General features: G+C 40.6%; 2 protein-coding genes across 2 annotated transcripts; both read right to left on the reverse strand.

The window, feature by feature from the left end:
• Positions 1-3645: 3645 nt before the first annotated feature.
• LOC128869929 (fatty acid-binding protein, muscle-like) lies at positions 3646-6706 on the reverse strand. The gene is made up of 3 exons (XM_054112528.1): positions 6571-6706; positions 4007-4351; positions 3646-3713 (listed from the first exon to the last, which is right to left on the reverse strand). Exons 1-3 carry the CDS (start codon positions 6704-6706, stop codon positions 3646-3648), a joined length of 549 nt encoding a protein of 182 aa, XP_053968503.1.
• A 1831-nt stretch (positions 6707-8537) lies between these two features.
• LOC128869232 (fatty acid-binding protein, muscle-like) lies at positions 8538-9014 on the reverse strand. Its single transcript, XM_054111764.1, has one exon. The coding sequence runs from the start codon at positions 9002-9004 to the stop codon at positions 8669-8671; it is 336 nt and encodes a 111-aa protein (XP_053967739.1). The 5' UTR covers positions 9005-9014; the 3' UTR covers positions 8538-8668.
• Between the last annotated feature and the right edge of the window lie 17349 nt (positions 9015-26363).

Raw genomic sequence — 26363 nt, forward strand, 5'->3', positions numbered from 1 at the left:
TGTGTGGTGTTTCTAATTTTTGTGTGGGCAAAAGTCAGTGAGGTGTCTATAAACTCGGTGTGCTAAATTCCCTTACTTCAAATCTTTCAAATCTCAATTGTACTAAAAAAAGCTCACAGTAACATTTGCACCTTCTCATTGCATTAACATTCTCTGGTAATACGGCGTACCCCTATGGGAAAAGGTGACGATTCGAAGCCAGTAAGCAGCTTCAATGCAGCAGTATATAAACCATCACCAGATAAAATTATTGCCAGTTCTTGTGGACCTGCATTAATTAATCTTTGTACGTCTTTTCGATAATCAGCGAGTCGAACCAGTACCTTGCATGATTTCCCCCGGTCTAGCAATGATACAACCATAATAAAATCTTCTTAAATTTTAAATTAATTAAACTAGAGGACAGCCACAAGTCAACAAATTGGCATACGGGAATAAATGTTCAATTTGCACCAATAGCTTAGGAAACGTATCATACATAATCTTGAATTATAATGTGCTCGCAGGTACCACATAACCATTCACCCAATAAAAATTTCAACTAGACAGGTCATAAACATACAAATACAAACAAACCGGCGAAAAATTGAACTGGGTGGTTGCCATCACCTTATTAAATTCACCTTGCATTTAGCTAATATTTCCACCTACATATATGCAGCGCATGCTATGAGGATTTCATAACTCCAAATTGAAGAGCCGCCGAAAAGCTAGTAAATAAAAGTATACAATAAAAATTCCCGACAAATGTTATTTATATAAATTTAAGATTAAAAATTAAATAGATTTCGTTTTCTATTGTATATCAACTGTGAAATTCTTTGTTACGTTAGAAAATATCGTTAAACCCATTATGTATATGAAATAGAAAACACGAAGTAAAATTGTGTTCTTAAAATATAAAAGAAGCAAATAATTTCTTTCTGAACAGTTTGCAAAAAGGATATAATTAAAATATCGAATTAGCAAGTTTTATTTAAGCTTAAAGGTTTACAAACTAATTTTCGTTTTTTTTATTTCAATTTTTTTAGTTAGCTTGATGCTAACTATGACTATAAAGTTGTTGGATAACTATACGAATTACATTCTTTCTGTGCTACACAAAGCTAACGCTATAATGATATAACAAGAGCAAAGTGCAGTTTAATCCCGCTGTATTCCACGTAGACCCCAGAGCCGGAACCATGCTCGGTCCTGAAGCCATCCATAAAAATGCGAAAACAATGTTTGCCGGTATCTTTTTCTGAGTTTGACCACAACTGAGCCTCTGGCAGCTCAACACTGTATCTCTTTTCAAGTACGACTCTTGATGGCATGGAGTCAAGGGGTATGGAGAGAACCGTTGGATCGAAGTCCATGCCTTCTCTGTTTTCCAATGCCGGACAGGGGCCGTACCAGTCCCCGTTGTGTTTCAGCCTGCAGATGTCCCTTAAGGCCTCTCCTTGGATGAAAGCATCAAGTGGTGGCAAGCCAATCAGAGCATCCAATGCCGGGTCTGAAGTAGTCGGAAAACCTCCGGTGCAACAGATGGCCACAGTGTGTTGTAGTCTCGATAAGGTCCTCCTAACTCCCACGAGAGAGAGTGTACTCATCCAGACCACTGATGCATAGGTGATAATAGGTCTTATCATAGCCGTGTAGATCCATAGGACCTTGCTAGGAGAAAGACGCCACGTTTTCCCAAAGACACCTTTGCACTGCCAGACAGCTGTCAGCGCCTTAGATGTCTTTGTTTCAACGTGTGATTTCCATAGGAGCTTACTATTGAGGATTACTCCAAGATATTTAATTTCCTTGAATAGCTGTATTAAGACTCCTTTTAGCTTAGGCAGAACGAGTCCATCAAACTTCCTCCTTCTGGTGAAGATGACAATACCAGTCTTGGTGGTATTTGCTGATAGCCCATTCGCACAGCACCAAGTGTTAATCAGATCCAGAGTTTTCTGCACTTTCCTGCTGATGTTCATAAGCCAAGAGCGTGTTACCAAACAAGCAACATCGTCCACATATGCTTGTGCGTAGACTCCCGAATGGTTTAAGGTGGTAAGTAGAGGATCGATTACCATGCACCAGAGCAATGGAGACAGCACACCGCCTTGGGGGCAGCCTCTTTTAAGCCCGGATGACACCTGCAGATCTTCCTCTGCGATTCTTTGGGCCAGCATCGAATGAATCCAATGCACTAGCACCCGGTCTACGTCGTGCGTACTAGCAGAACTACACATACTGTCAAAAGTGGTATTATCAAACGCCCACTCTATGTCTATGCCCATAGTGTAGTCTCTCTTGTCGATGGCCAGCTCTACCCTAGCAACAAGGTTTTGCAGTGCCGACTCGCAGAATTCTCCACTTTGATAGGCATGCTGAAATGGAGACAGAGGGTGAGCCTTCAGTGACTTTTGGCATATGTTCAATTCCATCAGTCGTTCGAGACTTTTCAGCATGAAAGTGGTCATGCTGATGGGTCTAAAGCTTTTGGTGCTGGTGTAGTCATCTATGCCAACTTTTGGGATGAACCCGACCCTTACCATCCTCAAAGAGCATGGTTTGTAGGCCAGTGCCAGGCATGCAGAGAAGATTTTCTTCAAGGCTATTGTACGGACTCTGCGCCTCCCTTCAGCATGGCAGGATATATTCCATCTGGTCCGGGCGACTTGTAGCCGCCAAAAGATTTGATGGCAAATCGAATGGTGGCTTCATTCGCCACAGACCTGGCAACTAACCAATCATGCCGAGAAGGTGTAGCCGCTCTGACAACCGCCTCTATCAATAAGGGCTGTTGCCGGCTAACGCTTATCTGATGACCAGGAGAGTGAGAGTCCATCAGCAAGCTGAGTGTCTCACTTTGCCGCTTCATCAAGGAGCCATCAGATTTCCTAAGTGACCCCAGCTTTGCAGTTGGGTCCCTTCTCAGGATCCTAACCAATCTCACCGTGTCACTCAGAGATTCAATACCGCTGCAGAATTCCCTATATGAGGCTCTTTTCGGTTCCCGAATAAGTCTTTTGTAGTTCTTCTGAACATCACGGGATCGCTCCCAGTCCTCATCAAGGTTAGTCTTTAGGGCCCGGTTTAGAAGTTTTCTCGACTTACGCCTCAACATCTGGAGCTCTCTATTCCACCAAGGAACGAGAGTCCGGTTAGGGAGACGTCGAATTGGACAGGCTGACTCAAAACATTCAGTTAAAGCAGCGTTGAGTTCCTCAACAGCCGCCTCAATGGCCTGTTCATTTCGAAGTCTTGGTGGCGCAACGTCAATGTCCCGCAACGCCCCCCTAAACTGCTGCCAGTCTGTTTTTCTAGGGTTTCTAGAGAGAAATGACATTTGTGTCTCCTCGCCACACTGAAACTCAATGTACTTGTGGTCTGAGCACGAATCTTCGGCAAGGACTCTCCAGTTCTTGATTGACCACCCAAGTTTTGAGTTTGATAGGGTGAGATCAATCACCTTCACCCTCATCCGTTATAGTAAGCACCAATCTATTTGAAAAACTGTCAATTTACCGCAAATAAGCAACCCGTCATTGTTGGTGTTTAAAATTGTCATTTAAGATGTTCATCCTCCTTCAAAGTGCCTCTTGGCAAAGTGATCCATTTGTAATATAACCCCCAATTGAAACCAACACACACCAAAGCACTTGCGTTCTATTCAAACGTATCGGGACTAATGAAGTCCATAACCGGTCCTGGTATAGTGAATTTTTCTTGCTTCACTACATGGACAATGGAGGTTCAGCCCACTGAAAAGTACTTTACTATCGGGAAGAGCCTTAGAGCAAACCTGCCGACTAAAGGTTCCTTTTAAATAAAAGATTTTTTTTTATTTAATTAGTTAGGGCAAATGACTGCCTTCCAACTACCAGGCTAAGACTGAATTGCCCGCCTTCTGATAGAATGGCTTTATTTTATATTTTCTTTTTGTCTTCTCATCAATAAAATATATAATTACAACTAAACATTGTTACAAGTAAAAATCAATAACAAAATTATAAATTCATAAAAATACTATACAATAAAATTATGCTTAGGCTGAGAGTAGTCACTAGCTCAGAGTCAGTGAATTCACGAATAATGGTCGATGGTTTGTCACCCTTCTGTTCTTGCACCAATTTGTTGCCATCCAGAGTGAAGACGCTCTTCACTTTGCGACCATCAAGTGTCTCTTCATCGAATTCCTCGCCCAGCTTGAAGTTGACCGTAGTTGTCTTAAAGGTTGAGGTAGTGGTGAAAGAGTAATTATCACCATCCTTCTTCAGTTCAACGGTGGGGCTGACACTGTTACCCATTTTGCGTAGAACCATACCGACACCCAATTCCTTCATGTATTCGTCGAAGTTTGGTTGAAAATTGACTTTTTCAAATATGTTCAAAAAGGTATTCCAAAATTTAAGGATTGCCGCAGGATCGCCATGAAAAGTACTTTACTATCGGGGAAGAGCTTTAGAGCAAACCTGCCGACTAAAGGTTCGCCATGAGAAGTCTTTATTATCCGGGAAGAGCTTTAGAGCAAACCTGCCGACTAAAGGTTCCTTTTAAATAAAAGATTTTTTTTTATTTAGTTAGGGCAAATGATTGCCTTCCAACTACCAGGCTAAGACTGAATTGCCCGCCTTCTGATAGAATGGCTTTATTTTATACTTTCTTTTTGTCTTCTCATCAATAAAATATATAATTACAACTAAACATTGTTACAAGTAAAAATCAATAACAAAATTATAAATTCATAAAAATACTATACAATAAAATTTTGCTTAGGATGACTTAAATTTTGCTTAGGCAGACTTACTTGACAGTAAGCTATGATTTTGCTTTGGAGTGAGGTATCATATGACAGAAAAAATGTATTTGGTGTGTGCCATGTGTTTACTTATGTTTCGGGTTTCAAAAAAAAAGGAAAAGAATTTTGTCTTTGAAATTAAAGTGTTTATTTGACAACAATGGCATTGACATTGAAATGGTTTACATAATTTAAGTTTGAGTTCATTTACCTATTAAAAATATATTTAAAGAATTCGAAAGAAGTTTGAAAGTGAAGTGAAGGTACTCTACACCCCTATGGTTAAGACTGAAAATTACTGTGCTAAAAAATTTGGTTAAATTTTGCAAGTTCAGTAGTTTTCAATAAAAATAATTTTATGACTTTAAAAGTTTCTTAGTATATGTAAATTTATCTTTAATTGTATGTTTTATAATAAATTTTTCTTTAATTTATTTAATATGATAATATTTTAGGTGATTTTGTATTTCTTAAGGGTATTATTATGATATTCCTTAAGCTTATTGTTAATTTGTAATACAGAATTGACTCCTTTACGCTCCACTATGAGATAAGGGCCATGATATGGACTTTGCTGTTTTCTTCTAGTTTCTAGTTTTACAAATACCTAGTTACCTACTTTTAATTCTGATGTGTTACTGCTCTTGTCATATATGTAGTTCTTTTCTCTTTTGTTTTGTTAGTTTTATCAGCTCTTGTGCCCTAAGAAGTGACTCTTTTAGTCTAAGTTTCATCTCATTTGCGTAATTGTTTAAGTTATATACTGGTTGATTGTCCTCGATTATGTCAGTTGGTAAGCGTGGAAGTTTTCCGTATATTAACTCGTACGGTGAAAATTCCGTCTCTATGTTCGGTGTGGTATTAAAAGCAAATGCAAAATAAGGTAGCCATTGGTCCCATTCGTGATTTTCTACGAAGTGTAACAGAAATTCCTTTCAACTGTTATTGTCTAATGGTGATAGGGTGCTGAAAAGGTCTACTTTATATGTAGTATTTCGCATATATTTTTCATTAATTCATTTGCAAACTCTGTACCTCGATCAGATTTTAATGTATTAAAAAGTCCGTATTTTAGTATTACCTGTTCTACTAGTGTCTTTGCGATAGAAATTGCTTCTTTAGTTATCATTGGGAATAAGATTACGTATTTTGTCAGTTCGCATTGTACCGTTAAAATATATCGGAAACCATTTGATATAATCAATGGTCCTACTGTATCTATGCTTAAATTTTCAAAGCTTGTACTAGGTGTGTTCGTTAGTGTCATTTTTTCTTTTATGTACTTTGTCTGTTTGTTTCGAGTACATTCTTTACAACTGTTTATATATAGTTTTATTATTTTTCTCATGTTCTTCCATATGTATTTTTGTTTTAATTTTAAGATAGTTTTTCTTATACCCAGGTGTCCTCCTAGTGCTGAATTGTGATACTCAAAGATTAAATTTTTTATAATTTCTTCGTCATTAATTTGTTTTGGGGCTTTATATAAAATTATTCTTAAGGGTCTTAAATTTTGTTCTAATCTTTCAGTTTGCAACTTGTTGAATGCTTTCTTAAAATTTTCAATATTCATTTCTCTTAATAAATTATCTTTTTCTAGCGCTAGCTTTTCTATATTTCTTTTAGTCGCTATTGATGATAGTTTCGCCATGATTGAAACGTATTTCAGAGGCTCCTCACTATATCGGACTATTATATCCCCATTTTTATTTATATGTATTTCGGATCCTTTCATTTTTTCTTCGTATACGAATTTTAATTTTTTATATTTCTTATATCGGCTGTGGACGTACAATCCCAAATGTGAAGTTGGCCTGACTTCGAATGAGAGTTGTAGTTCTCCTTGTCTACCATGGTGTTATTTTTGGCAGACATTCCCCTTGTTATTACAAACATTTTATTATTGTCATCACAATCCGTTGGTATCATTTTTTTAGTATGTCTGAGTCTATCTTTATTCGTGATAATGCATCGGCATTTGTGTTCATTTTGCCTTGCTTGTAGACTATTTCGAAATCATAGTCTGACAAAACAAGTGTAATCCTTGTCATCTTGGACGAAGGATTTTTGTTTGAAAATAAGGAGATAAGAGGTCTGTGGTCCGTTACCACGGTGAATTTTCTACCCATTAGGTATGGACGGAAGAAATTTATTCCCCAGTGAATCGCGAGTAGTTCTTTTTCTATGACCGATTTATTTATATCATGTTTTACTAAAGTTTTGCTTGCATATGATATAGGCAAATCTTTCCCTATTTCTCCTTGACTAAGTACTGCACCGAGTGCGAAATTAGATGCGTCTGTTGTGAGCACAAATGGTTGCTCGAAATTTGGATATTGTAAGATAGGTAGATTGATTAGTTTTACTTTTAGTGATTCGAATGCTTTCTGACATTCGTCAGTCTAACCAAATACTTGTCCCTTCTTTACAAGATTATTTAGGCACTTGGTTATTTGAGCAAAATTGTGTACAAAACGTCTATAATATTTGCAAAAAGCTACAAATCTCCTAACCTCGTCACTACTTTTGGGTACGGGGTATTTTTTTATCACTTCAAATTTTGATGGGTCTGTTTTTATGCCATCTTGCGTGATCAGATGTCCTAGGTACACGACTTCGGATTTTAAAAATACGCACTTTCTCGCATTTAGTTTTAAGTTATATTTTCGTAGTCTTTCAAAAACTGCAATTAAATTACTGTTGTGGTGTTTTGGACGACAGCCAAACACTATAATATCGTCTACGTATAAAAATGCATTGCTATCTAAACCACTCAAAGCTATTGTGAGCATTCTTTGAAAGCTATTGCTAGATATTTTGGATCCAAATGGTAAGCGTTTAAATTGGTAATGACCTTGTCTTGTGGAGAATGCAGTCAGGTGTCTTGAGTGTTTGTCTAGCGTTATCTGGTGAAAAGAGCTTGTCATGTCGAGCGTTGAAAAATATTTTGCGCGACCAAGTTTGTCTAGTACGTCTTCTATTCTTGTCAACGGAAATTTATCATTAATAATCTTTTTGTTTAGTTGTCTATAGTCTACTACAAGCCTCCATTTTTTTTTGTCTCCGCTACTTTTCTTTGGTACAATCAAAAGAGGTGAATTATAGGCGCTCACTGATGGTTCCGTTATGTCGGTTTGCAATAAATTTTCTACTTGTTCTTCTATTTCTTCAATATTTTCCATTTAAAATGTAATTATAGAATTTCATTTTATTGTATGATATATATTATATTTTTTGTTTTATTAATACATTAAAAATTTGAAAAAAAAATTTTATTTTTTATTTTCAATTTTTTTTTTTTTTTCAACGCCATTGTGCATTTTATTAAAGTTAATATAAATTCTACACTTTTTTTATTTTCATTAAGGTGCACGAATATTGAATTTTATGTTTATTTAACTGAATGCAAAAAGTCACATTTGTTCTTATACCGGTTTTGTGCTTAAATATTTGTCAATGATAAAAATTTTAAATTAAATGTTAATATATTTAAATGCATTAGCGAAAAATCTCTATTCAACAATATTTATCATAGCATGTGTGAACAATTTGGTGCGCGTCGTTAATAATATTGAGAATTATTTCACTTTAATTAGCCGCCTAATCACATAAAAATAGTTAATTGTTACCCAATACCAACTTCATACTTTTAATTACATTATTTTATGCATTAATCAGCAAATAATCAGTCATAAACAAAATTGGGATATTCACAATCCAAAATATATAATTTATATGTATATGTAGTTATAATTATAAAGTACAATGTATGCTGTATGATAGTTAGTTTTTCAATCATTAGTTTATCGCAAGAAGTGGCATTTTTTATTTTAAATTACTTTAGCTTTTTGTTACTGTTGTTTTGAACTTCGCATGTAGCGCACTGCGTATTTATACAGCCTTGTAGACTCTGACGGACTTCACGTCTTTGAGGGTGAGAGTAGTCACTAGCTCAGAGTCAGTGAATTCACGAATAATGGTCGATGGTTTGTCACCCTTCTGTTCTTGCACCAATTTGTTGCCATCCAGAGTGAAGACGCTCTTCACTTTGCGACCATCAAGTGTCTCTTCATCGAATTCCTCGCCCAGCTTGAAGTTGACCGTAGTTGTCTTAAAGGTTGAGGTAGTGGTGAAAGAGTAATTATCACCATCCTTCTTCAGTTCAACGGTGGGGCTGACACTGTTACCCATTTTGCGTAGAACCATACCGACACCCAATTCCTTCATGTATTCGTCGAAGTTTGGTTGAAAATTGACTTTTTCAAATATGTTCAAAAAGGTATTTCAAAATTTAAGGATTGCCGCAGGATCGCCATGAAAAGTACTCTACTATCGGGGAAGAGCTTTAGAGCAAACCTGCCGACTAAAGGTTCGCCATGAGAAGTCTTTATTATCCGGGAAGAGCTTTAGAGCAAACCTGCCGACTAAAGGTTCCTTTTAAATAAAAGATTTTTTTTTATTTAGTTAGGGCAAATGACTGCCTTCCAACTACCAGGCTAAGACTGAATTGTCCGCCTTCTGATAGAATGGCTTTATTTTATACTTTCTTTTTGTCTTCTCATCAATAAAATATATAATTACAACTAAACATTGTTACAAGTAAAAATCAATAACAAAATTATAAATTCATAAAAATACTATACAATAAAATTTTGCTTAGGATGACTTAAATTTTGCTTAGGCAGACTTACTTGACAGTAAGCTATGATTTTGCTTTGGAGTGAGGTATCATATGACAGAAAAAATGTATTTGGTGTGTGCCATGTGTTTACTTATGTTTCGGGTTTCAAAAAAAAAGGAAAAGAATTTTGTCTTTGAAATTAAAGTGTTTATTTGACAACAATGGCATTGACATTGAAATGGTTTACATAATTTAAGTTTGAGTTCATTTACCTATTAAAAATATATTTAAAGAATTCGAAAGAAGTTTGAAAGTGAAGTGAAGGTACTCTACACCACTGCTGGTTGACTTCAATATTTCAGTATAGGAGCACAAGCACATCGTCTTCCGCAGCATACACATCTACCATACCAAGATCCGAAACATAAATTGAAACTCATAAGAAAATAAAAAAGATCCGTTTTGTTTACCACTGCGAATAATGCACATTTCACCATATTTCCACTCAAAATAACAATGCAATAGTATGATATTATATACGGATTATCTTTATTTTCTTTTGTTTCAGTATAACTGTTACAAATACTTTCAATAACAATGTAGAAACAAAGAAATATGTAGACGAAGCCAATTCGCCCAATTCTAAGGATACAACCTTCTATAGAAACGCCATGGAAACTAGAACTAGGTTAGAGCAAGCTGATCTTCCGGGCATGAAACCATATTGGCAGTTACAAATAAACATATTTACGTAATTGAATAGATTTGGATGAATAATCGCATCGAATATTCTCGCTGTTTTAGTGTTAGGTTTAAGCTCCTAAACGTTGCACTTCATCCACTAAAATTTTAAAACTTCTTATAGTTCCTAACGATGGAAAAAATAAGGCTGAAATTGACGTACAGTCATATTTTCATACACTGGCTCATTACGCAACCCGACTCGTTTTCATAGGACCAGCTGGGTACCGCAAATAAGAGTTTCCAACAAAAGTCTCATAAGAACTAATGCCTTTATCGGTTCTGGATCTATGAGTCTTTTCGACTCCCGCATGCCTGATTGGGCTCTCCAGTAGTCAATTAGGCCTCGTTGTTCCTGCTCACGTAGAAAGGCACTTTTGAAGCTGGTATTTAACCCGCAGAAAGGTTGAGTACCTATGAAGGTAGTGTTTTCCCCCTTTTTCGCTAAAGTGTCCGCAATTTCATTCCCTTCATGCCCCTCATGTCCCGAAACCCACATCAAAGTAACAGAGTTTCTTGATGCTAAGGTGTAGATGATTTTAAAACATTCCCAGGCCCCCGTCACTACCGTTCTCCATTTTGGACCAATCAGTAAACCAAACCTGTGCACCCTGTTTTAAGGATATTTCATTGTTTCTCCCCGCTGATCAGTCACTTATGATCGCTTTGAATTTCTTGGAGAACTCTAGTTTCTTTCTATCTTGTCGTGGACTGTCAGGCACGGAGAGTTCAGGATTGAACCCGGAATTCTTACATGTCCTATAAGATTGCCTTCTTTGAGATGAAGTAGAGTAGGAAGCCTTAGAGCTGAACTGACTGCCGACCCTTTGGATAAAAGATAGAGTGGAATGAGTGATCATTCCTTAAGCCGTTGTGGGGCAGGTTCGCATTGCTTCCGTTATGCTCAGACAGGCTATTCTGTATACCTTGTTAAGTATTATCTGAGTCTTAGTTTGTTCTACTTTTGGTCACCATACCAGAAAGGCATAGGCGGTCATTGGCACTATTATTGTCTTATAAGACCATGCCATCATCTTTAGCCGCAGGCCGCATGTTCTACCGTAGAGCCTTTGGCATATGTATATTACTCTCAAGGCTCTATTTGTGATGTACGATAAGTGATTTTTCCAGGTCAAGGCTTTATAAAGAATTACTCCCAGATATTTCATTTCCCTAGATAGAGTTAAGTCGGCGACCCCTAATTTAAGGGTCCCTAGACTTAGTTTCCTTCTTCGGGTGAAGGGTACCACACATGTTTTATTCGGATTTAACAACAGTCCTTTCGCCCGACACCAGCTTTGCGTAATGCCAAGAGCTAGTTGCAAGCGATCAGTTATGGTAGAGTAAAATTTGCCTCTAACCATGATGACTAGATCGTCAGCAAAGCCCTGAACTTCGTATCCCAGATCATCGAGAGTCTGTAGGAGCTCATCAATGATCAATAGCAAAAGGAGAGGTGATAAAACGCCTCCTTGGGAGCATCATTTGGTTGACTTAACACATAATCTCTTTGGCCCACTTTCAAAGATTGTTGTCTATTCCTCAGCATAATGAGAATCCACGTTATTATTAGTCTATCTTCTATATTTCCTTCCTAACCATACCTTCGCCAAAAGAGCTGAAAGAAGCATTGTCGAATGCCGCCGTAATGTCAACCGATATACAGAGGGCAATCTTCTTACCAGTCGCCGCCTTTTCGATCTTGGTCGTAAGGTTATGCATGGAAGTTTCTGTCGACTTGCCTGACTGGTAAGCGTATTTCTCACCATGGAGAGGCGAATCGCTAAGATAGGCGTCTCTAACATATTGATCAATTATTTTTTCCATAGCTTTGAGCAGGAAAGAAATGAAGCTTATGGGCAAAAGGCTTTTGGCGTGTATTCCGCCTTATTGCCTGCTTTCTTTATGAAAGCCACCCTGGCTTTACTCCAATTTCAGGCACTATGCCTAATTCCAGGCTCATATTGAAAATGTTTGTCAAAACTGGTGCTAATACATTCGCGCCGTGCTGTAGTAGGTACTGCTGTATGTTCTCAACTCCTGGTGATTTTAATGGACTGAAAGTGGAGATTGCCCATTTAGTTTTGTTCACTGTAAAAATTTTACGGCCAAGGGAGAGTTCCCTGCGTGTAGACATTAAAAACCGGATGTGCTCAGTGCCTTCACTGTCCTTTCCCACACTGACACTGTCCGGGAAGTGGAAACTCACAAAAGCTGTCCCGTTTCCTCCAGACTCTGCGTAAAACTTCCGTTAGCCTTCTTTAGAGTAGAAAGGCCATTTGAGTGATCTTTGCTGAGTGACTTTTGGAGTCTAGTAGCCAGTGGTGGGATTCAATCTCCCCACAGTGAAGAACTATCTACTCCTTACTCCACCAAGGAGCATTCCTGGCACGCTTCTTCATAACCAGTTCGCAACTTTTTTCGAAGGCTGCCATTACTGCGTTCTCCAGTTTGTTAACTTCAAGATTAAGTTCTTGGGAGTTAGTGATTATTCCGCTCAGAGTCCCTATATTTTGCTCCAAGTAGAATTGATGTAGAAAGATATCTTCAACTTCCCCTATTAGATCAAATCGAATATACGGATGATCCGACTTTTGATATAAATGAGCTAGTGAGAGTGAGATCCAGGACCTCTTTTCTTATCACATTTATGAAAGTTGGCTCATTTCCTCTTTTTGATACCACTTTATTATTAGTAGTAATAAAATCAAGAAGTGACTCACCTCTTACATTGGTGTCCGAGCTACCCCAGACTGTGTGATGTGCGTTAGCATCGCAGCATATGACCCATTGCAATTTTGTTTGCGGCAATAGGCCATTAACTGCTGGAGTTCACAGGAAGCAGCATTCTCCGCATCACCTGGAAAGTATAGCGAGGCCAGGAGAATTGTTCTTCTTCCTTGGGTAGTGGGCACTTCTGCCTGTACGTTGTGTGAGCTCTGAAATTGGAAGAAAGTTAATGTGTTCACCGATCAATATAGCCGCCCTGGGACGGTCAACATTAGAATAGTAAATCAACTGACATGTTTTTGTTTGCAAATCTTTCACAGTTCCGTAGCAGGCCCATGGTTCCTGGATGGCCACAAAGTTCAAACACGTTTTTTCCACCATGCCACCAAGTCTGATTGAGGTTCCTTCAGCGAAACTGCCTCCAAAGGTTACGTTCCTTTTGGGGTGGACATTATTTCCTAGACTAGCCCTTCCGGCCCATACCACCTTTTGTGCTCCGCACTGTTTCCGTAGCCTCCGGGTCTTTTTTCCCCATTTCCTTAGCTGGCCAGAGAGAGCGGAGGGTTTTTTGGCACTGGTGTTGCCACTCCCCGCCTTTGGTTTAGGCTTTGACGATTAGGGCCCCTTGGTTGGCTTTTGGCTGTTTAGCCGTGCCCGAGCCGTTGCCTAGGTCTGAGCAGGGCATTGCTAAAGCCGTAGAAAACCTTGTTGCCCCGCTGTTCGTCCTTTCCAGCCGAAATTGGGTCCAGAGCAATTCCCAGTCCCACCAAATCCCCCTTTCGGAGCCGGTGAAGTACCTTCCATTCGCTGACCCGAACTTCGGAATTTTGCGACTCAATTTGCAGTCGTTCGTTGGGCCTGGAAGCTGAACTTGGGAAATAGCCAATGAAGATTGTGGCTTTTGGCACTTCTGACTCGTCCACAACCTTCAATTTGGGTCCTTCCCATGACTTTAGACCCGGTATAGCCTCCTTAGTCTAGGCAATCATTTCATCGTCCAGACAGTTAAGGATTAACCATCCAGGATTGAAACTGTAGGCTGCAAAGTGAGGCTTTACCGGACCCCTTCGACCTTCATACATCCTATTAAGGACGCATACCTTTGTTGTTTTCTCGGTGGTCCAAATGCCCTCCGGGAAATCATGCAGTATGATCCCAATCTTTTTGGCTGCGACTGCCCTTGCCAGAGTAGGCACTGAGAAAGGAATTTCGGTGAAAGCGCCCTGTGTAGCCTTTTCTCCAGAGACCAACGAATCCTCTTTGCGACGACCAGGATTGCCCTTGGCCGAGGTCCCCATTCCTTCCATTAAGTTGCAAGCCGACGGAGAGGTTGCGGACACTGTGGACAAGTCGCCAACATTTTCGTTGCCAGCTGGTGCAAATTGCTTCGTCGGCTTGGAACTCGACGTGGGTGTGGAGCCACCAAAACGTGATCTTTTAGAGGTTGTCTGTTCGGTGCCAGGTGCATTCGATGGCCTCATCGTCATAGACCGGACAGTTTCCAGCGGTATGCCCTCAGCGACTGAGGTTTTTAGTCTCCTGCGTCCAGCTTCGGACAGCTTCACCCTGTTCCCATGAGTATTTTTAATGTTTCCTCATTTTTTTCTGGAGAGTTCTCTCCTGTTCCGAGGAGATAGACATTCCGGCCCACTCCTGGCTAAGCAGACTGTCTATCTCGGTAGAGGGACCGAGTGCCCCTCCCCGCAAGACAAGGACCATTTTCTCACTGGAGATGAGACCAACTGTGTCCTCAGCCAGTGATTGTTTTTCGCCAGTAGTAGCTCAATTATGCTCATTTGATGATGTACAATCCTGTTTTTTTCTTCAAAAATATCCATGCGATTTTGCTTTTTGAATTTTGCATTGCTTTTTAGTCACCCATCGGAAGGCTAATTGAAACCGTAGGTTTGCCAGACCTTGTACGGAGTTCGCTACTAAGCTTGACTCTACCCCGTCAAGCAATCTCACATGCATAGCTGTTCCACGGTGAGTTTAGCAATTTTTTTCTTAAGGAGTAGTGATTTTGAATTGGTCATTGGTCCTGCTTATAGCCGCTCTACCCCGAAGGGCTGACCAATTTGCTGGTGTCACCACCAGCAAGCCCAACGACTGACCAGGAATCGTAGAAGGTCTACTTTCAGCCTGTGCGCTGCAGGTAGTAATACTTGTTTTTAGATTTTTAGCGACTTGGTCTGATGGTCCGCATGTTCCCCCAAGGGATTTAATTTTGAGTAGTTTAGTAAACTAACCACTAATATATCGGTATCTAACTTAAGATTAGTTAGCAACAGATTCTTACTACGATATAAGCTTATAAGTTACTTGAATTGAAATCCAAATAGATGATCTTACCATATTCGATATACGAGACCTGTTCAAAAAAGAAGCTCTATTTTCAAATTTTCCGGGCTACGTACATTCGACTTTCGGTTATTACTCTTTTTCAATGTTGGTACACTCGTCTCGAAGATATGTTCTCAGTTTTAACAATACAGCATGTTTAGTTTATTTTTGAGAGGCATAAGTAAGTCAAGTGTTTCGAGTGTTGGAGGTTGGTTCCATATGTAGAAGTCCATGCAAGTGGGGAAAGTTACTGATCGCCATTCACTAGGGCGTGGCCAGGACGATTCTTCTACATATGGTTCAAGCAGCTCACAACTTCCGGGATCAACCCCACCACTTAAAAATCCCCCCAATGAAAAGATGTACAAAGCCTTGGATGAGAAATTCTTACACTGATGATGACCCCTGCAAAGGAGCTAAGGAGTACGATTTGAGCGCATGCACCTGGAATGTCCAGTTCCTTAATGACGCAAAAATGCATCCTCTTGGAACGTTCACATGAGCGCTGCCCCCACCACGATATAAAAATCGTCCTTGACGACTTCAACGAGATGGTGGACAAAGAGGGAATTTTTGGTCCCACAGTCGGAAAATTCAACCTGCACAACGAGACATCCGGTAACGGACAGAGGCTGATCGACCTCGCCGGGACCCGAAACATAGCCCACATTTCAGAATAAAAAGATACACCAAGTTACCTGGCTGTCTCCTAATCGAAAAACGGGAAACCAGATCGATCATGTTGTGATAGACGAAAGACATGCTTCTAGTATTGTATATTAGAGTTACGTACTATCCCAGGGCCCAACCTCGACTCGGATCATTTCTTGTTACAACCAAACTGCGCACACGCTTCTCTGTAGCAAAAAATGTACATCTAGCTACGCAAAGAATGTTCAGCATCGAAAAGCTGCAATCACAACACAGAGCCAGAAGTTCAATCCTGCTCTCAAAGAGTACTGCATGCAAGAAATCGGATTCCGGCGAGCTCGAAAAAACAGTTGGCACAATGAGTAATGTCATACTGTCGCAGAAAGAAAAGATGCCGCCTATACCGCCACGCTGCGATCGGTAGCCATGTGAGTTCGCTACCGACAGCTGAAAGAGGAAGAGAGACGTATTATCAGACAGAAGAAAAGAGAGACCGAAATACGTGAGTGCGAGGAGCTTGAGATGCTGGTCATGAGGAACAACGCCCGAAAATTCTACCAGAAAGTATGACGGCCTACAGAAGATTTTAAGACCGGTGCGTTTTCCTATCAGAACCTAGACGGCGATGTGGTGACTGACATCCAGAGCATACTTAAATTATGGAGGGAAGACTGCTCGAACCTGTTCCTGTGAAGATCCCGATACCCCAATCGTTGACGACGGAATTGCCGTTCCGCAACCAGACCATGACGAAGTGAGAATAGGGATAAAGCGGCTAAGTAACTAGTCAAACATGGCGGGAAGGAACTGGTAAGGTGCATGTATCAGCTTCTATGCAAAATATGTTCGGATGAAAGCATGCCTGCCGATTGAAATTTAAGTGTACTCTACCCAATCCAATCTGTGCGAATTATCGCGGTATTAGTCTTCTAAATATCGCCCAAAAGATTCTAGCAAACGTATTGTGTGAAGCCCACCAACTGATTAGACCGTATCAGTGTGACTTTAGACCTGGAAAGTCCTCAATCGACCAGATATTCGCAATACGCCAAATCTTGAAAAACACCTGTAAAAGGAGAATCGACACCCACCATCTCTTCGTCAATTTCAAAGTTGCATTCGACAGTACAAAAAGGATTTACCTATATGCCGCGATGTGTGAATTCGATATCCCCTTAAAACTAATACGGCTATGCAGGATGACGTAACTCAACACCCGCTGCGCCATGAGAGGTGTGAAGGACCTTTCAGAGCCGTATCAAACGAAGTTTCAGACAGGGTGGCTCGCTGTCTTGTGCCTACTTTAAGCTGATGTTGGAGAGAATCGTACGCGCCGCAGAGCTTAATCGCTTAGGCCCAATGTTTTATGAGAGCGTACAGTTGTTGTACAAGTGCTGCTTTGGACTAAGTACGTAACTGCGTAGTTAAGTCCTCTCTCGACGAACAAAACTAACACTCTACAAGGATCGCATCATGCCCACCCGAACGTATGACGCAGAAGCGTGGACGATGAAACATCCGATGAAGCGAAGCCTGAAGAGTTTGAGAGAAAGATTGTGCGCAAGATTTTTGGACTTTACACGTTGGCAACGGCGAATACCGCAGGCAATAGGACGATGAGCTGTATAAGCTTTACGACGACATAGCGCAGCGAATAAAGATCCAGCGGCTACGCTGGCTGGGTCATGTCGTCCGAATGGATACAAACGAAAGAGCGTTAGAAAGATCAGGTGGAGCAGGTCTTCACTTGGTATGTCCAACTGGCACCGGTTAGTACGAGAAAGAAACGACTGGCGCGCTTTGTTAAACTCGGGCAAAATCTCGTAAGCGGCTGTCGGCCCAATTAAGAGAGAAGAAGTTTTGAGGGTTCGACGATTTTCTGCTATCGAAAAAAATGGATCAAAGAAGTTGGATCAAATTTTGTGTAAATGGAACTAAGTGCCCAAAAACATTTGAACTGCTGACAGCGCCATATGGTGAGAGTACTCTAAGTGAAAAAAATGTTTGCAAGTCGTACAAGCTTTTTACAAAAGGTCGAAAAGATGTGAACGACGACTCTTGCTCTGGACGCCGATGAAGATGTTGATAAAATGAAAATTGTTATTGAGAATCGTCGAATCACAATAAGAGAAGTTGCCGAGGGTGTCGGCATATCGTTTGGCTCATGCCATGCAATCTTTTCGGAAATTTCGGGCATGAAACGTGTGGCAGCGAAGGTCATTCCAAAATTGCAGAATTTTGATCTTAAACAACGTCGCATGAGCATCTTTCAGGAATTGTTGAGTGACGTTGAATGACTTATTACGTGAGAATGTAACACCTACACCAATATGCCCTAGTTTACCATCAACATAATCGAGCCTAATTTTCTTTCTACGCAAGTCCGCTTTAATGGTAGCATTCGGACAACGGTCACTTCGATATACTCGTACTTGATAGTACAATACATATTTGTCGAAGAATTTCGATGAGCATATATTTTTATGCAACCATGTTTCAGTTATGGCGATATTGTCAATACTTTGTATTTTCGATTTTTTGCTGGGGTTGCTCGAAATTACAGCAGCAGCGACAGAGGCCACGGCAGATACGGAGGCAGTGGGAGAATGCAAAACATTGTTTTTCACCGCAGTATTACCTTGATGAGCGACACTAGCATAAGATAAAGCATTGATTAAGTAATAATTTAGTAATATTGCATAATAATTAAGTATTAATTACTCAATGGATAAAGGCATAATAACAGGAGCGTTAGAAGAAGCAGCACCAACAATTTGGGATGTATGTATGTGAGACAGCAGCGGAATTATTACATTGATCAGTTGGCTGTGCCAGTGAAGCAGTAAATATTTCTTTCCTCAGTAATAACAGAGAATGTTAATGGAATGAGAAGGTGCAAATGTTACTGTTAACTTTTTTTAGTACAATTGAGATTTGAAAGATTTGGGATTAAGGGATTTTAGAACATCGACTTTATAGGCACCACACTGAGATTGAAAACACCACACATCTTTCACCTCAACACACAACACATTTTTCACCTCGACATTAAACCAATTCAATTTTTACTATTTTCGTATTTTTGAAATAATAAGCGAATACGTAAAATTTATAACATAAATTTTTTTCAATTACATTACAAAAAAAAAACTAATTTAAAAAAAATTAATAAAAAAAGTTTGCGATGGGAATTGATATCGAGTCTAACATGTGGCGGGGAAAAATAGGCGGTGCGTTTATTTCTTCGACTGCTTATTTTTTTACCATTTTGTTACTTTTAAAATGATAAGCGAATACATAAAATTTATTACAAATTTTTTACGATTAAAAAAAAAACAAATTTAAAAACGAAAAAAAAAATTTTTGCGCCGAGAATCGATGGCGAGTCACATGGGGAGGACAAATACGCAGTGCGTTTATTTCTGTGCCTGCGTTGTGAAAAAAAAAATTTGTGATATCTACGTAGATACATATGTATGCGCGCGACGCAAATAAGTTTTAATAAATTCTGAAAGTAATTCATGAAGTTTTTCATTCTTCTTCTTCTTAATTGGCGCTATAACCGCTTACGCGATTTTGGCCGAGTTTAGCAAAGCGCGCCAGTCGTTTCTTTCTCGTGCTAACCGGCGCCAGTTGGACACACCAAGTGAAGCCAAGTCCTTCTCCACCTGATCTTTCCAACGCAGAGGAGGCCGCCCTCTTCCTCTGCTACCACCAGCTGGTACCGCATCGAATACTTTCAAAGCCGGAGCGTTTGTATCCATTCGGACGACATGACCCAGCCAACGTAGCCGCTGGATCTTTATTCGCTGCGCTATGTCTATGTCGTCGTAAAGCTCAGGAGGATGGTTCCATGTGTAGAAGTCCACGCAAGTGGGGAAAGTTACTGATCGCCATTCACTTGGGAATGGCCAGGACGATTCTTCTGCATATGGTTCAAGCAGCTCACAACGGCCGGGATTAGCCCACGTATCCTCTGGGTAGCTTCCGAACACCCGTTCGGGAGTGAGCTAACGTGAGAAGGCGAAACATTCCAGGATAGCTGGTTGTGCGTTGGGTTTGGGACCCGCCACTTAAAAATCCCCCCCCAATGAAAAGTTTGAAAAAGCCTCGGATGAGACCTCCCTATGCTGATGACGACCCCTGCAAACGAAATAAGGAATATGATTTGAGGGCATGCACCTGGAATGTCCGGTCCCTTAATGGGGAAGGTGCCTCTGCCCGGTTGGTTGATGTCCTCGTGAGAGTAAAGGCTGACATCACTGCCATCCAAGAGATGCGATGGACGGGGCAAGGTAAGAAAACCATAGGACCTTGCGACGTCTACTACAGCTGCCATGTAAAGGAGCGCAAATTCGGTGTCGGATTTGTTGTGGGAGAGAGACTTCGTCGCCAAGTACTGTCGTTCACTCCGGTGGACGAGCGTCTCGCAACAATCCGCATCAAAGCCCGTTTTTTTAACATATCGCTAATTTGCGCCCACGCCCCGACGGAAGAGAAGGACGATGCGACCAAAGATTCTTTCTATGAGCGCCTGGAACGCTCCTATGAGCGCTGCCCCCGCCACTACATAAAAATCGTGCTTGGCGACTTCAACGCCAGGGTGGGCAAGGAGGGAATTTTTGGTCCCACAGTCGGAAAATTCAGCCTGCACAACGAAACATCCGGTAACGGACAGAGGCTGATCGACTTCGCCGGGGCCCGAAACATGGTAGTCTGCAGCACCAGATTCCAACATAAGAAGATTCACCAAGCCACCTGGCTGTCTCCTGATCGAAAAACACGAAACCAGATCGATCATGTTGTGATAGATGGAAGACACGCTTCTAGTGTATTAGATGTACGTACGATCCGAGGACCCAACATCGACTCGGATCACTACCTTGTTGCAGCCAAACTGCGCACACGCCTCTGTGCAGCAAAAAACGTGCATCTACCTACGCAAAGAATGTTCGACATCGAAAAGCTGCAATCACAACAGACAGCCAGAAGATTCGCCACTCGACTCTCACTCCTGCTCTCAGAGAGTACTGCCCAACAAACCGGCATCCACGAACAATGGAGCAACATTTCTCGTTCTCTACGTACCGCCGCCGAAGAAGAAATCGGATTCCGGCGAGCCCGAAAAAACAATTGGTACGACGAGGAATGTCATGCTGCCGCAGAAAGAAAGGATGCCGCCTATAGAGCCACGCTGCGATCGGGCGCAACGCGAGCCATGTGGGATCGCTACAGAGAGCTGAAAAAGGAAGAGAGACGTATTATCCGAAAGAAGAAACGAGAGGCCGAAATACGTGAGTGCGAAGAGCTTGAGATACTGGCCAACAGGAACAACGCCCGAAAATTCTACCAGAAAGTTCGGCGGCTTACAGAAGGTTTTAAGACCGGGGCGTTTTCCTGTAAGAACAAAGACGGCGAACTGGTGACTGACGTACAGAGCAATCTTAAATTATGGAGGGAACACTTCTCGAACTTATTAAACAGTGACAGCTGCGCATGTCACCGAGAAAGTGAAGATCCCGATACCCCAATCGTTGACGACGGAATTGTCGTTCCGCTGCCCGATCATGACGAGGTGAGAATAGCGATAGCGCGGCTAAAGAACAACAAAGCCGCGGGCGCCGACGGTCTGCCGGGTGAGCTATTCAAACATGGCGTCAGCTTCTATGCAAAATATGGTCGGATGAAAGCATGCCTGCCGATTGGAATTTAAGTGTACTCTGCCCAATCCATAAGAAGGGCGATCCTGCAATTTGTGCCAATTACCGCGGGATTAGTCTTCTAAATATCGCCTATAAGGTTCTAACGAGCGTATTGTGTGAAAGGCTGAAGCCCACCGTCAACCAACTGATTGGGCCTTATCAGTGTGGCTTCAGACCTGGAAGGTCTACCATCGACCAAATATTCTCAATACGCCAAATCTTGGAAAAGACCCATGAAAGGAGAATCGACACACACCATCTTTTCGTCGACTTCAAAGCTGCATTCGACAGTACGGAAAGGAGTTACCTGTATGCCGCGATGTCTGAATTTGGTATCCCCGCAAAACTAATACGGCTATGTAAGATGACGTTGCTCAACACCAGCAGCGCCGTCAGAATTGGGAAGGACCTCTCCGAGCCGTTTGATACCAAACGAGGTTTCAGACAGGGTGACTCGCTGTCGTGTGACTTCTTTAACCTGATGTTGGAGAGCATCGTACGAGCCGCAGAACTTAATCGCTCAGGCACAATTTTTTATAAGAGCGTACAATTGTTGGCGTATGCCGATGATATTGACATCATCGGCCTTAACAACCGCGCTGTTAGTTCTGCCTTCTCCAAACTGGACAAAGAGGCAAAGCGAATGGGTCTGGTGGTGAACGAGGACAAAACGAAGTACCTCCTGTCTTCAAACAAACAGTCGGCGCACTCGCGTATCGGCACCCACGTCACTGTAGACAGTTATAATTTCGAGGTTGTAAAAGACTTCGTCTATTTAGGAACCAGCATTAACACCGATAACAATGTCAGCCTTGAAATCCAACGTAGAATCTCTCTTGCCAACAAGTGCTACTTTGGACTAAGTAGGCAACTGAGCAGTAAAGTCCTCTCTCGACGAACAAAACTAACACTCTACAAGACTCTCATCATGCCCGTCCTAACGTATGGCGCAGAAGCGTGGACGATGACAACATCCGATGAAGCGACGCTTGGAGTGTTCGAGAGAAAGATTCTGCGTAAGATTTTTGGACCTTTGCACGTTGGCAATGGCGAATATCGCAGACGATGGAACGAAGTTTTTCATTACATACATAATATAATAAATGAACGTATACTCTATATGTACATAAGTTATGGTGTATGACCATATACATACATAACATGTACGTACATGTCAACAGGAGGTATTTGCAGTCAGAAAAAAAAACTGTTTAAGATAAATCAACACTTATTTTATATTGTATGTCAATTTATAGTTTATGTATTCGACAGCATTTACATACATAAGTATGTATGTACATTTGTATATGAAAAACAATAATCACAAGCGTAAGAACATCATCTTCCTTTCATACATATGTACATATGCATGTATGCCCAAATAACCTTGACTTATGTATGTACGCATGTCACAGCACATCACATTCTCACAAGAAATCAAATACACATACGCACTACGAGTTTCTTACTAACAAGTGCAAAACAATTCTGCTCTATGTATGTACATATGTATATATACCACTTTATACATACATATATACCTACTTGCCTTCTAAGCTTCCTACAAAATAATTGTATTCACATGTTACTACATCCATGTACGTTCATACATTCATGCATAGATAGGTATATGCGCGAGCACAGCGCTCCTTCTTGCTTCCGTGTACTTTTGTCTTTAACCAGTCGATATTCCTAATATTATACTTACAAAAACACAATACTTTGATAGACGCAAAAGCAACAGCAAGCACAACGCGATGGCCGCTTTGCCACCACACATTCTAAAATGTTCTAATAGGTCTATTTATAAGTTCGTGCGGTTTTACAACAGATGGCGTAACTTGATTATTATTCCATCGATCCACATTTCCAAACATTCATTGGAGAGCTACTGTCGTAAGGCACAAACGTCAGTATAAGTTTTTTATTTGAAGCGTAAACAACAATATTTTTACCACACTTGAAAATGTCGAATTTCGTGCCAAATAATGTGTTTTTGCGGGGAATTCTTCTTCATTATTTTAATATGAAGAAAAAAGCAGCCGAAAGTCATCGTATCTTGGTGGAAGTTTATGGTGAGCATGCTCTATCTGAGCGAACGTGCCAGAAGTGGTTTGCACGCTTTAAAAGTGGTGATTTTGGCTTGGAAGACGAAGAACGCGAGGGTGCGCCGCCAAAGTTCATGGATACCGAATTGGAGGAATTGCTCGATCAAGATCCGGCTCAAACGCAAGAAGAGGTTGCAAAAACTTTGGGAGTTGATCAATCAACCATTTCCAAACGTTTAAAAGCCATGGGAATGATCCGAAAGGTAGGCCATTGGGTGCCGTATGAATTGAAGCCAAGAGACGTTGAACGCCGTTTTATGGCATGCGAACAACTGCTTCAACGGCACAAAAGAAAGGGTTTTTTGCATCGAATTGTGACTGGCGATGAAAAGTGGGTCCATTACGACAATCCCAAACGTCGGGCAACGTATGGATACCCTGGCCATGCTTCAACATCGACGTCGGCGCAGAATATTCATGGCCTGAAGGTTATGCTGTGTATCTGGTGGGACCAGCTGGGTGTTGTGTATTATGAGCTACTGAAACCGAATGAAACGATTACGGGGGATGTCTACCAACGACAATTGATGCGTTTGAGCCGAGCACTGCGAGAAAAACGGCCGCAATACGCCGATAGACACGACAAAGTTATTTTGCAACATGACAATGCTCGGCCACATGTTGCACAAGTGGTCAAAACATACTTAGAAACGCTCAAATGGGATGTCCTACCCCACCCGCCGTATAGTCCAGACCTTGCGCCATCCGATTACTATCTCTTCCGATCGATGCAACATGGCCTGGCTGACCAGCACTTCCGTAATTACGATGAAGTCAAAAAATGGATCGATTCGTGGATTGCGGCAAAACCGACCGAATTTTTCACAAAGGGAATCCGTGAATTGCCAGAAAGATGGGAAAAAGTAGTAGTAAGCGATGGACAATATTTTGAATATTAAATTTGTAACCATTTTACGTCAATAAAGTTTCAAATTTCGAAAAAAACCGCACGAACTTATTCATAGTCCTATTAGAACACAACAAAAACACATACCTCACACGTGCATGTCGACCAAAGCTAAAATCTAAGCCTAGCGACTAGAAAAACAAAATACATTCGTAGACGCAGTCGGAGCGGCCATGATTCTATCAGCGACGGCGCTGAACAATTTAGAACAAAAACAAAAAGTTCATTCATAAGTTCGAGCTCATATTTCAATTTCATTCATATAGCCTCTGGTAACGGTCCAGCATTGCTTGTCAAGCACTTTATATGTGTGCGTGTCGGGTGCTTGTCGTTTGCCCGGCAACGCTCAAAACAAAAAGCGATCAATCCACAGTTGTATTTAGAAGTAAATATGTCTTCATCGGATGATGAATTTTAATACTTGCAACTATTGCAGTTTTGTTAAAAAAAAAGAAGAAAAGAGATAAAAAAAAAAGTGTGGATGAAAAGCCTGTACGCAAAACGTAAAAAGTTGACTCATGAGCATCTTTTAAGTGAATTAAAATTATCATGTAAAGACGAATATACAAATTTTATGCGAATGGACTCGGAAACATTTGAAGAGCTTTTGGGCATGGTGGCGCCATTAATAGCAAAACAAAATTCATGTATGCGAGATGCAATAACACCCAACATGCGGTTATCATCAACATTAAGGTACATTTTTGGCGACTGGAGAAAAGTTTGAAGATCTAAAGTTTTTAACTGCAATTTCTCCACGATCCCTGGGAGTGATTGTTATAGAAACTTGTGAGGCTATTATTTCATGTCTTTCAAATGCTATTAAGGTAAGTACATTTAAGCAAGTAAAAAATTTAGTTTCGAAAAAAGCAAAGAGGAATGTGCCAAGTTTATTATGATTAAAAATTTATTAACTACTTTTTTTTTTTTTTAAATAATTCAACTTTTATTCCAATATACATATGTATTTATAAATTGTATATATAATAAAAAATCCATTTTTACCAAATTATAAATATTTAACTGAAAATAATTCAAAAATATTACTGTTTTTATGACTATTGGCCGGCTCAACATTAAAATGAGAATATGACTACTATTTAAGAATCGGTAAATGTGGAGAAGGATTGTGAAATTGATTCTGACGATTCACTGTCATTGTTTAAACTATTGCTGCTATGGCTGTGGAATTCAAGTGCTGTGGAAGTATTGCTTCTGGATGTTGGTGTTGGTGCGCCCGTGTGGCTGATTGCTGAGGGTATTGGATGGTATCCTGCATTTATTTGTAGGGAATTCCTGTGTATTGTTCCCATCTGGCCCTCAAACAGTATGTCCTCTACGAATTTTTCACAGAGAATTCTTTGATTAGGAGCCATCCTCTCTAACTTTACTGCCCATGAATCCGTAATAACTGTTGATTTATTTCTATCTTTTGATGAAAACCGCTTTGTGGCGATTTCCACCAAGGCTTCAGCAGCATCTGGCTTCCTCTTTGCTTCTTTTCTTATCGTGGCCGTTAACAGATTCTGAAATAAAAATAAAACATATACTTTGAATGAAAAGTACAATAATATTTTTTTATTGATTTTGAAATTTTTTCAGGTGCCGCAGTCTGAAATTGAATGGAAAGCTATAGCCGATGGATTTGGAGAAATTTGGAACTTCCCAAATTGCCTTGGAGCGATCGATGGCAAACATATTGCCATCAAAAGACCACCCAACTCTGGCGCACTATACTACAATTATAAAAATTTTTATAGTATTGTTTTCATGGCTACTGTGA

This window comes from Anastrepha ludens, chromosome X, assembly GCF_028408465.1.
Source record: "Anastrepha ludens isolate Willacy chromosome X, idAnaLude1.1, whole genome shotgun sequence".
Lineage (NCBI taxonomy): Eukaryota > Metazoa > Arthropoda > Insecta > Diptera > Tephritidae > Anastrepha > Anastrepha ludens.

Excerpts from the sequence above, each read along its gene's own strand:
- LOC128869929 (XM_054112528.1), bottom strand. The coding sequence starts at position 6,706 with ATGATACCAACGGATTGTGATGACAATAATAAAATGTTTGTAATAACA. Across the intron at positions 4,352-6,570 it reads CCAACTTCACATTTGGGATT|TCAATTTTCAACCAAACTTC; the intron begins GTACGTCCACAG and ends TATTTGAAAAAG. Across the intron at positions 3,714-4,006 it reads AAGCATAATTTTATTGTATA|TGAAGCAAGAAAAATTCACT; the intron begins GTATTTTTATGA and ends TTGTCCATGTAG.
- LOC128869232 (XM_054111764.1), bottom strand. The coding sequence starts at position 9,004 with ATGAAGGAATTGGGTGTCGGTATGGTTCTACGCAAAATGGGTAACAGT.